Consider the following 12,829-nt stretch of genomic DNA (forward strand, 5'->3'; position numbering starts at 1 on the left):
AAACAGTACAATGTGCCCTTTCAACATCTCAGAAGGATTCTCCAGTCTCTAGGGATACTGTCTTTCTACCATCTGATTTCTCCAGTCTCAACACTTGCTCTCACCTTGTTCCTCAGAGTGGTCCATAGAGCAGCACCAGCAGCATTACCCGGGAGCTTGTTAGAAATGCAGATTCACGGGCCTTGCCCCAGACCCCATCCTCTATCCAACAAGATCCCCAGGGTTCATGTGCACAGGAGCATCTGGGTAGCACGTATGCTCTGGAGAATGCCCCAGCCCTTGAAATTCTGGGCCATTTCCCAGGATTCTCCTGACCTTTCTGTCTCTTTTCACACTGTTTCTAGTTAGAATCATGTGTTTCAGAATCATGGAATACTACAGATCATCTGTATTATAGAGATGAATCAATCCAATCCCTGCATTTAATGGATCCATGAGTTGACTTAGGTTGAATCTACCCACTTGGGCCAGGTGCAGTGGCTCACACCTGTAATCCCATCACTTTGGGAGGCCAAGGCAGGAGGATTGCTTGAGCTCTGAAGTTCAAGATCAGACTGGGCAACATAGCAAGATCTCAACTCTACTAAAAAAAGAAAATGCCAGGTGCAGTGGTACACACCTGTAGTCTCAGCTACTCAAGAGGCTGAGGTGAGAGAATCACTTAAGCCTCAGAGCTCAAGGCTCCAGTGAGCTATGATCAGATCACTGCACTCCAGTTTGGATGACAGAGCGAGATCCTATCTCGATAAATAAATAAATAAATAAATATCTACTCACTTGATGAAGAGGAAGGTCCAGAACTTCTACAAGCTTAATTATCACAACTCATTTACTTTTGGAATTCCTAATGTACGTTTCAAGCTGCAAGTAGCTCTGTGGATGACCACTGACTATTTTTAAATAGAAAGCCCCACACATATTTTAACAGACATACACTCAGAGCCCAGTTTATAATCTCAGAACGCCTAGCACTCCTAAGTGTATAATAGGGCTATTCAGTTATAAGTAGCTCTGACATTCCTATAATGAGTGCACCAGAATGTGAACAATGTTAAGAGTCAACCACTGCACACATTCATGTGTGCTCAGCTAGAGCTCAGCCCTGATTTTGACAGCAGGGCCACAGCTTAGATGTCTATGCTTGATTCCTGGTATAATCTTGGAACTCCACTTCTCTTTCCAGTTGATTGAAATACACCAATGAGCTCTAGCATCATGGTTGAGAACTACTGCTATGAGACCCACAAGCACTACATGTTCCAGGGCTAGATCACTCTAAGACAGTAGTGTGTCTGGAATTTATTCCTTCTGGTGGGTTCTTGGTCTCACTGACTTCAAGAAAGAAGCCACAGACCCTCACAGTGAGTGTTACAGTTCTTAAAGATGGTGTGTCCGGAGTTTGTTCAGATGTTCAGATGTGTCCGCAGTTTCGTCCTTCCAGTGGGTATGTGGTCTCGCTGACTTTAGGAGTGAAGCTGCAGACCTTCACCATGAGTGTTACGGCCCTTAAAGGTAGTGCGGAGTTGTTTGTTCCTCCCGGTGGGTTCGTGGTCTTGCTGACTTCAGGAATGAAGCCACAGACCTTCACAGTGAGTGTTACAGCTCATAAAGGTAGTGTGAACCCAAAGAGTGAGCAGCAGCAAGATTTATTGTGAAGAGTGAGAGAACAAAGCTTCCACAGTGTGGAAGGGGACCCGAGCAGGTTGCCGCTGCTAGCTCGGGTGGCCAGCTTTTATTCCCTTATTTGGCCCTGCCCACGTCCTGCTGATTGGTCCATTTTACAGAGCACTGATTGGTCCATTTTACAGAGTGCAGATTGGTCCGTTTTTACAGAGTGCTGATCGGTGCATTTACAAACCTTTAGTTAGACACGGAGCGCAGATTGGTGTGTTTTTACAAAGTGCTGATTGGTGCATTTACAAACCTTTAGCTAGACACAGAGCGCTGATTGGTGCATTTACAAACCTTTAGCTAGACAGAAAAGTTCTCCAAGTCCCCACCTGACCCAGAAGCTCAGTTGGCTTCACCTCTTAATCCCCCCTCTAAACAGGACACCCCAACTGCTGCTGGGAATTGGGTGATGACCACTCTAGCTACTTCCCGCTGGATAGGGGCAAAGAAGGGGCCCTGCAGTTGTAGTGTCCTCCAGAGGGGAACTCTTTAGGCCAGTGAAAGGGTCAGTGGGTCGGTCCAGGGGTCCTTGATAGAAGTTGTTAGTTGAGCTCATTTGGGGTTCCATTTGTAAGACCATCTGTAGCTTGATGGCCTTGATTCTAGAGGAAACAAATTTGACAAGGAGGTTAAAAATACAGGGCCCGAAGGCAAGTAATAGCAAGATGGCTGCCATGGGACCTAGAAAGGGGAGAAGCCATGTTGCCCAACTCCAGAGGTTGGTATAAGAGTTTGAAAGGCATTGTCTGATATCAGAAGCCTTTTCCTGTAAATGCTGGGTGGCATCTCGTACTATCCCTGACTGGTTAGTGTAAAAGCAACACTCTTTCCCAAAGAAGGTGCAAAGTCCTCCTTTCTCAGCAGTGAGGAGGGTCTAGGCCTCGGCAGTTTTGGAGAGTCACTGCTGCCAAAGAGTCTATTTGGGATTGTAGTTACTATCCTTACTGGACAGATTTTGTTATTTCTTGCAAACTGTCTGAGAAATGCTTTGAGAGTGTGTGGTAGTAGGATAATGCATGTTACACTGTTAACTTTTAGCAAACTCTACGTTAGTAGAAAGCCTTGTAACTTTGGGATTTTAATTTTTCTTTGCTATTAATAAAACCTCATTCCATCCATATTAACTTAGAATTGGTATAGATGGCTCCTTCCTGATTCTGTAAGTACTTTAAGATTTGGCTGAGTGAAAACAACTTGCACATTTGAGCAGACCAATTATTAGGCAATTTTCCTAACTCTGCTTCTACAAGAGTTTCCTGAATACCCATTGTGTCTTTTTCCTTAATCACCTGGGAGGAACCATCTATATCCTGTCCTGAAGGGAGTTCCTCCTATGTCTGGTGGGACCTTTGTATGGTAATTAAGACTTAGATCCCCTGTTAGGAAACTTGCTGGGTTAAGGATGTTTGATAGGAAGGCTACGGGTTGTCAGTGGCCTCAGTGCTTTCAGGTTATGCCCTTGTTTACACTGACAACAAGGTGGTATTGGAGTGTTACAGAGTTACAGAGAAGACCTTCAATTATCTATTATAGGTTTTAAATTTACCCTGGCTTTTAAAGGAATAGGGTACACTGTTTTTTCTTTACTACTTCTATCTCTTTCTCTCTCTTTGACTCCTTTGTCTCTTCCTCTCTTTCCTTCTCTGACTTTGTCTGTCTCTTCCTCTCTCTCTCTCTCTGACTTTCTCTCTGTCTCTTCCTGTCTCCTTCTTTTGACTTCCTATCTTTCTCTTTCTCTCTCTGTCTCTCTGTCTCTTCTTCTCTCTCACTCTCTGACTTTCTATCTCTCTGTCTCTTCCTCTCTGTCTCCTTCTCTTTCTTTCTCTGACTTTCTCTCTGACTCCCTCTTTGTCTCTCTCTTCCTCTCTCTGTCTCTCTGTCTGACTTTCTGTCTCTTTCTTTCCTTTCTGCTCGTCTTTCCCTGCCTCTGCCAGCCACTTATGCTGCTGTTCTCCTCTCTCCTTCCCCTTTTTGATGGCTTCAGCAGTGTAAGACTGCCACCTTCTTGGGTTTTGGCACTGAGTGCAATAACTCCATGATTTCCTTGTGGTATTTAATGGGGGTTCCCCCAGAGGTTAGGAACTCCCTTTCTTTCCATATTGCAGCACAGGCATGTAGGATTAGATAAGCATACTTGCTATCTGTATACACATTTATTCTTTTTCCCTTTCCCAGTTCTAAGGCTCGAGTAAGTGCCACTAGTTCCGCTAACTAGTTGCTGGTCCCTGGGGGAAGAGGCTTACTTCAGTATGGTTACATCACTAACTATGGCACAACCTGCCTTTCGTATCCCATTTTCCACAAATGAACTTTCATCACTATATAGGTTAAGGTCAGGATTAGCTAAGGGGACTTGTAAAAGATCATCTCAGGCTGCATAAATCTGGACTATAATTTCTTGGCAGTCATGCTCAATTGGTTCCCCATCCTCTGGGAGAAAAGTGGCAGGGTTGAGGGCCGTGCATGTACGTATCTGAAGCACTGGTCCCTCAAGGAGTAGCACCTGGTATCTAAGTAGGTGGTTGTCTGATAGCCATAAACTTCCTTTGGCACCTAGTATGCCATTTACATCATGAGTAGTCCAGACAGTGAGATCCTTTCCTTGTATTATTTTGATAGCCTCTGACTATTGCTACTATATCAACTTTCTTACTTAGGTATGCCACTGGTTGTGGGGTTGTCCCATGAGTCTAACGACCCCAAGAGCTATTCCTGCTCTCTCTGTGATGTATAAAGAAAAGTTTTGTCCTGTGGGAAAGCTTAAAGCTGGAGCTTTTACTAGGGCCTGCTTTAAGGTTTTGAAGGCTGTTTCTGCCCCTGGTTCCCATTCTACTAGATGAGTATTTGCCCTCTGGGTATCCTTGATTAGAGTATAGAGGGGCCTGGCTATCTCCTTGTATCTGGGGATCCACAGTCAGCAAAAGCCGATGATTCCAAGGAACCCCCGCAACTGTTTTAATGTCTTAGGGTGAGCATAATCCAGTGTAGGCTGCTTTCGTTCCTTGCTGAGGGCCCTGGTCCCTCTGGCTAAGATTAGGCCTAGATATTTGGCCTGCTGTAGGCAAAGCTGGGTCTTCGACCTAGATGCCTTGTACCCTTGATTAGCTAGAAATTTCAAGAGATCTAGAGTCGCCTGCTGGGATGAGGCTTCCAAACAGGTAGCCAAAAGTAAATCATCCACATTTTGAAGGACCAGAGTGCCTGGACTTGAGAAGTTACCTAGATCTTGGGCCAGTGCCTGAGCAAACAGATGAGGTCTATCCCTAAACCCTTGGGGCACAACTATCCATGTAAGTTGGGACGTGTGGTCTGTGGGATCCTCAAAGGCAAAGAGAAACTGGGAGTCAGAGTGCAGGAGAATACAGAAGAAGGCATCCTTGAGGTCCAGAACAGCAAACCAATCTGCCTCCCTTGGCATTTGAGAGAGCAGGGTACAGGGGTTCAGTACAACTGGACATAGAGGAATCACCACCTCAATGATGAGTCCAAGAGCCTGCACTAGTCTCCAATGACCATTCGATTATTGTACTCCTAGAATTGGGGTGTTGCAGGGACTGCTGCATTTCCTTACTAAGGCTTGAGCTTTTAAATGTTTAACAATATCCTGTAATCCTTTATGAGCTTCAGGCCTTGAGGGATATTGCCTTTGATAAGGAAAAGTGGTGGGGTCTTTTAGCCTGATTTGGACTGGGTGGGCATTTTTTACCCTTCCAAATTGTCCTTCCAGTGTCCAGACTCCAGGGTTGATTCCCTCCTCAAGTAGGGGAAAACAAATGGGTAAATTGTTCCCCATATTCATGTAGATAATAGCTCCAGCTTTGGCTAATATATCCCTCCCTAATAAGGGTGTGGGACTTTCAGGCATAACAAGAAGGCATGTGAAAAGAGCAAAGTCTCCCAATTACAACTGAGGAGGTAGGAGAAATACCTGGTTACAGGATGTCCCAGGATTCCTTGGATGGTAACGGACCTTGAGGACAGTCGTCCAGGACAAGAGATTAACACTGAGAAGGCCATGCCAGTGTCCAGGAGGAAGTCAATTTCCTGGCCCTCAATGGTTAAATGTACCTGGGGCTCAATGAGGGTCATAACATGAGCTGGCACTTGCCCCGGGCACCCTCAGTCCTGTTGTTGGATCATCTGGTTGGGGACTTCTGCCGGAGAACCACTGCACTCTGGGGCAGTGCACCTTCCAGTGATTGCCTCAGCATAGTGGACATGGACGAGGGGGCGGCTTGTTTCTCACTGGACAATCTTTTTTAAAGTGTCCTTGTAAACCACACTGATAACAAGCCCTCCCAGGTGATTGGCCTGCTCCATTTTTTGTCCTTTCTGAACCACCAAGGTTTGTTTGTCTGAGGACCATGACTAAGGCTGTGGCCTTTCTCTGATCTCACTTTTCCTTTTTGGGTCTGTTCCTCTTGGTCCCTATTATAGAACACCGAGGTTACCAGGTTTAATAATGCCTCCAGATTTTGTTCAGGGCCCAGGGCTCGCTTCTGGAGGCTTCTCCTGATATCTGCAGCTGATTGGGTAATAAACTTATCTTTTAGGATCAATTGACCCTCGAGTGAGTCGGGTGACAGGGGAGTATATTTTCTTAAGGCCTCCCATAGCCGTTCGAGGAAGGCAGAAGGATTTTCTTCCTTTCCTTGAGTTATGGTGGACATCATTGAATAATTCATGGGCTTTTTCCTAATTCTCCTTAGTCCTTCTAGAGCCCAGGTCATTGGATGTTTACAACTCCAGTCCCCATAATCTGAGTCGAGGTCCCAATGGGGATCCATACTGGGGAAGGCTTTTTGACCAGTAGGGAATTTGTCCCTTTCTTCAGCTGTCACCCTATCATTTACTTCACTAAGACACCAGGTATCTCCAAACTCTTGGGCTGCAGCTAAAGCCGCATTCTTTTCATTAAAGGCCAGGGTTTGATCTAACAATAGCAAGATATCTCTTCAAGTGAGATCAAAGGTTTGCCCTAGACCCTGTAGGACATCTATGTACCTATCAGGATCATGTGAAAACTTCCCCAGGTCTGTGTTGATCTGCTTTAAATCAGAGAGGGAGAAGGGGACATGTACCTGGGTTGGGCCAAATTCTCCTCCCCCTACAGCTTGAAGGGTACATAACCAATATCCCGGGGGTTTTTGTGGTCCCTTGGAGATTTTTTGCTTATTTCCTTCTGGGTGGGGGAGATTAGAGGAGGCTTATCATTAATAGGGAGCGGAGCTATAGGGAGGCTAGGATATGGGGGTAAGCTGAAAGGTCCTCCTGTGGGATGTAAATTGCAAGCTTTGCATAGTTGTGTATTCACCTTCAATGAAAAGAAAGCTTGGACATAAGGTATTTCACTCCATTTGCCTTTCCTCTTACAGAAAAGGCCAAGCTGCAGGATAGTATTGTAATTTATACTTCCCTCAGGTGGCCATTTATCCCCATCAGAGACAGAATATTGGGGCCAGGCCATAGTGCAGAAAAAAAATGAGCCACCTCTTTTTCAGGGTTTGAGGGTCAAATTGGTCCCAATGGCTTAGGACACATTTCAAGGGTGAGCCTGTTGATGCCTGAGTGTTTCCCATCTGAAAGACAAAACTGCCCGTGGTTTTGGTTTGTTTTGTTTCTCCCTCTGCCCAAGAACCCGCAACAGTCCCTGGACCCTGCTGATCGGAATAGTTGCACTCACCAACGCAGCAGCAGAAATACTAGTTTTCCTCCTAGACCACAAGGAGGACTGAGGAAGGTCAGATTTAGTGGCCCTTACCAATGTATTCTCCAAAACCTGCACCCTTGCCTGTCCTCCTAGACCACAAGGAGGACCAAGAAAAATTGGATTTAGTGGCCCTTACTGACACATTCTCGAAAACCTGTTAGAGTCCTAAGCATTCTCTTGTTAGTACTGGGACCTTACCCGCATCATATAAAGGTGTTATGCCCCAAAAATGAAGCAGAGGGCCATATCCTGAGGAAGGGAAGGGATCTCCAGAGTTGGAAGAGTGATGCCTTTTGTCCTCACTTATATGAATAGGAAGGATACAATTTCTGATGCTACCCATATCCTAGATTCAGGAATAGCTTTTGATAGGCCTGCTTGTCTGAGGAGGGATCCTAAAATTCCAGATAGTACCCCCTACAATGGGGCTTTGGGCAAAAATTATGTCTTTCTGATTGGTGAGCCCAGGTGCCTAAAGAAGGTAACAGAGTCCTGGAGTTTATACTAGAAATCATTCTTACAGGAGAACCTAGAAAAGCAACAGAGACAGGGAGTGGTTTTTAGAAGCGGGACTAGCCTCAGAGAAGAGAGGCGAGAGGAAATTTGTCTGACAGGCATTAGGACCCAGGAGGCAAGGGTCAGGATAGATAGGATAGATGGGCAAGTCTTGCTTGGGTGACATGACTTTGAGAGTTCTACTCATGGCTGCAGGGTCAACCAACTTGTTGGGACCCCAGAGCTGAATGGCTTTCCTCTCTGTCAACCCTCAGCTCAGCCCAGAAGTACAGGAAAAGCGGAAGCTGGTTCCAGGCCAACCAACGCTCCCACTTCCGAAGAGTTGGGGGTTGTTAGAGAGCCGTTTCCCAGAAAGCCTGACACCCGTGTCTTTAGTCCGGCGGCCATGCTAGTCACTTTTAACTGGCCGACAGGTGCCCGGTATATAGCCCCCAAATTCTAAGGAAAAATAGGACAGAATAGCAAGCGAAAGGGGTCCAATGGTACTCACCGCTTGGTGATTGTCCCATCTGGGTCACCAAAATGTGTCCGGAATTTATTCCTTCCAGTGGGTTCTTGGTCTCGCTGACTTCAAGAATGAAGCTGCGGACCCTCGTGGTGAGTGTTATAGTTCTTAAAGATGGTGTGTCCGGATTTTGTTTGTTCAGATGTTCAGATGCGTCTGCAGTTTTTTCCTTCCGGTGGGTTCATGGTCTCGCTGACTTCAGGAATGAAGCCGCAGACCTTCGCAGTGAGTGCTACAGCTCATTAAGGTAGTGTGGACCCAAAGAGTGAGCAGCAGCAAGATTCATTGTGAAGAGTGAAAGAACAAAGCTTCCACAGTATGGAATGGGACCCAAGTGGGTTGCCGCTGCTGGCTAGGGTGGCCAGCTTTTATTCCCTTATTTGGCCCCGCCCACGTCCTGCTGATTGGTCCATTTTACAGAGCACTGATTGGTCCATTTTACAGAGCACTGATTCATACATTTTACAGAGCACTGATTGGTCTGTTTTTACAGACTGCTGATTGGTACATTTACAAACCTTTAGCTAGACACAGAGCGCTGATTGGTGGGTTTTTACAGAGTGCTGATTGGTGCATTTACAAACCTTTAGCTAGACACAGAGCGCTGATTGGTGCATTTACAAACCTTTAGCTAGACAGAAAAGTTCTCCAAGTCCCCACCTGACCCAGAAGCTCAGCCGGCTTCACCTCTCAGTAGTTTCCAAACTTTAATTACCAGGGAGACCAGTTAAAACACAGATTATTGGGCTCCACTTCAAAGTTTGTGATTCTGTAGGCCTGGGATGGGGCCCAAGAATTTGAATTTCTAACAGATTCCAGGTAATGCTGATGCTGCTCTCTAGGGACCACATTTTGGGAACCACTGCTCTGGGGCTCTCCACTTGCAGATTGGCCCACCTGAGATTTGAAGACATTTCAGATCTCTTGTTAAAGAAGACCTTTCATCTTCAGAGGAATGATGATCCCTACCTCCTTCCTGAACCACCATTTCGTAGGTGGGATCCAGATGTGCCCCTTCCTGTTTGACAAGTACAACACATGCCTCTGGCTTTGTGCATCGCAGCTCAAATTCTCCTCCTCTCAGGCCAACCCTACCCCTTCCTTTTCCCCAACCCTGTCTGACTTTCATTCTTTCTAGTCTATCCCTACCCTTTCTCTGCTTAACGTCAAGGTGAGCCTTAAGTCTCATTCTATTCCATTGCACCTGAGATACTCCCACCCCAACTTGCAGTTAGCTTGCTATACCCAGGTTCAACTCTTCATCCCTAGAAACTTCATTCTGCTTCTTTCTTTATCTAAGGCAATTTATTACTACACCTACAATTAACCAAATTCTTTCCACTTTGATGTCACTTCCTCTCTTAATCCTAACAGACTTAACTCTCCAAGTTCCATCAATGTCTAAGTATATTTCTTAAACCCTTGCATGAGATTACTACCTGGGTTCCATTATTTGTTCATGGTATTGTTTCTAAGTTTGGAGCCGAAAAAGAAAAAATTCTTGGCCAAATAGCAACTGCAAATACAACTGAGATCAGCACCTGGCTTACCGTAAACAAACCACTGCATCTGAAATCCTTTCTCACGGCGGCCAACCCCATCTGTAAGGAGCAGCACTTGAAGCTTGGAGCTTGTAGTACTCCCTGGAGGGGGCAGGTCTACTCCACAGTAGCGTCCCATCCGCCGTGGTCCATCATAGAGCTGAAATTGAAGAGAAACTTTCCCATATAAAAACACATGGTTTGTGGGATGGAAAAATCCAAGTCTACACAAGTAGCAAAAGCTGTTCCTTGGTTCAGAAGTTAGAAGTAAATCTGCTGCAGTGGGTTGAGTACACAGAACTCAACATAAGAATTAAAAATTGATAATTGCATAGAGAGGGTATTAGAGATGGATCTGATTCCTAAGCCCAATAAATTTGGAAACCCAACTAGTAACTTTTGGTTTTATGTCAACCTAGCAAGTCCAAAGTATAATTCAGCCTCAGAATACGGAAATAGTAGGCATTCACATATTAACAACACATAGGGGGGCTCAATGAATAGCAGCTATTATAATTGTAAGATATGATTTAAAAATATTTTTAAATGTTTATGGGTACATATTAGGTGTATATATTTATAGGGTACATGAGATACTTTGACACAGGCATGCAATGTATAATAATCACATCATAGAAAATGGGGTAGCCATCCCCTAAAGAGGTAATTTTTAAAATAAATGCTATCTGTAAAATAATCAGACATTTTAGAAATATATGAAAAAGGAAAATACAAACATTGATTCGACTAAAGACAAACACTGTTAATATTTCATTAAATCCAAAAATTTCTCTTGATACTTTTTTCATTTGTATATATGTGTAATATACCTATTTGTGCAGGTGTATATATGTGTTTATACATTTGAGCTATGTATTTAATTGTGTTTCTTGTTTTTCATTGAACATATCACTTAATTGTGTAAACCTTGGCATAAAATGCCACAAATATAATGTATTTATATTATAATTCTATTGTTGTTTCATTTAAGATATTTCCAATCTTTTGCTGATATAAATAGCTGTTTGATACTTCAAATGTTTCTTTTAAAAGATTCCTAGAAAGGGAATAACAAACAGTATAATCATATGGCTCTTTATAAAATATTATTAAATTTCTTTCCAGAAAGTTTATACCAACCTATCCTCCCACAAGCAGTTAACAGAGGTGTTTCTTTCAGTGGAGCTTTGTCAATTATGATGACGATCATGTTTTAAACTAGTACTGACAGTGAAAAATTGCCTTTTTGTAATTGTCTTAATTTGTGTTATTTTAATTACTTTGACATTGAAGGATTTTTTTTTCATGTTTAGGGGCATTTAGATTTCTTCTCTTATAAATTGTTTACTGATGTCTTCGCCCATTTTTCCATTGAGGTATTTATATATCTTCAAGGAGAAATGGAGGGTGCAAGGTTGTGTCCCCTTAACCTACCTCATTTAATGATTTTATCAGCTGTATATCTCCAAACTGAAAAATAAAAATTAAAAAACACAAAAATCTCTCTACTATATCTCTTCACTTGAGAAAGATAATGGCAATCCAACAAGACTGGCTTCCTCAGGACTAAGGCCATTACATTTTCACCTAATCGCCTTCATGTTCCCTTTAAACACTTTGTTCCAGTTACCCTTGGGATAAGCTGCCCATGACAACGAAACATAAAATACCTGGTAATGGACTCATGGATTTCCTCGAGGATTCCCTTGGAGAGTACATCTACTTAAGAGTATGTGTGAGTGTCTGTGTGTTTGCATGTGTCCGTGCATAAATGTATAATCTGGATTCAATGAATTCCAGACTGATCAAAATCATTTTCATTGAAAAAAATGTTATGACATGAAATATTGTTTGAAACTTATTGATTTGAGTGTGGAGAACTTTACCACCAAATGTTACAAAGCACCTCCATGGAGCCGCCCCTAATCCCTGCAGTCAGGCATAAATTAGTCTGCCTTTGAAAGCCCTTAGCTTTTCATCTGTGCTTCTTTTGTGGAAATGGTCACATCCCCAGGCATTCTTGTTATGGGCTTGTGTGTCTTACCTCCCCTACTGATTGTGAGTCGCCTTAAAGCACAGACCACCTCTGGCCTTCCCCTCACTGCCCAGAGCAGGGCTTTGATAAAGGCAGGTTCCCCATGCATCTCCAATGAATGAACGCAGTGATTTCCCCCGCCAGCTGTATTTATTTTACTTAGGACCCAATCTGCACGATTATTTGCACTCTGTACAGTTAGATAGGTAGTAGTGCCATATAATCCTCAATTTCAACAGGCTCCTCTTAGACCATAAAGGATTTGGACCCTTTGTGCCACTCCGCAGAAGGGAGAACCAGGTGAGGGCCTTGTTTAAGGTTATGATAAATCGCAGATTTTTAAACCTTGGCCTGTCTCGCTGAGTTCTCAAATCGGCTGCTCATCATAAGTGCTTGTGAGATTTCAGGGAAGGTCAGCAGATATTTTTAAAAAGACAAGCTCAGAAGCCTATTATGTCATTCACCCCAAAGCACTAAACCTAAGCATTTTAAGCAGATGAATAAAGATGAGTTTTATTTTTCAGGGTTACTGCTGTAGCTTCCTTTTTTCCTGTTTTTCATACTGCTGCTTTGAATGTGTATATTTATTATCAAGTTTCTAATATTCTACACATTTATCAGAAGCCTCCCTTATAATGAATAGGGGAGAATGAGAGAAGAATAAAGCAACAGAAAATGAAGAAGGAAACGAAACGGAACAGAAGCTTTTCACCTTAGCGTTCAGTCCCACCCTCTCATGCAGGCAGAGAAACCGGAGGGCGAGAGGCCAACCTTGCAGTCTGTGCTTCTAAATCCCTGCTTCCCTGCAGGAGATTCATCTCAGCTTTAGAGTTTTTCTTAATTCTAGGGCA

At 43.8% G+C, this 12,829-nt stretch overlaps 1 protein-coding gene across 1 annotated transcript in view; it reads right to left on the minus strand.

Annotated features, from left to right (window-relative positions):
• Window positions 1-12,829, minus strand: part of CUBN (cubilin) — a 314,944-nt gene that overhangs the window by 185,196 nt on the left and 116,919 nt on the right. Inside the window, exon 29 of the mRNA XM_003831178.7 lies at window positions 9,953-10,103. Coding sequence (XP_003831226.3) covers window positions 9,953-10,103 — 151 coding nt within the window. The remainder of the gene's footprint in view (window positions 1-9,952; window positions 10,104-12,829) is intronic.

The sequence above is a fragment of the Pan paniscus genome, chromosome 8, assembly GCF_029289425.2.
Source record: "Pan paniscus chromosome 8, NHGRI_mPanPan1-v2.0_pri, whole genome shotgun sequence".
In the NCBI taxonomy this organism is placed as follows: Eukaryota; Metazoa; Chordata; class Mammalia; order Primates; family Hominidae; genus Pan; species Pan paniscus.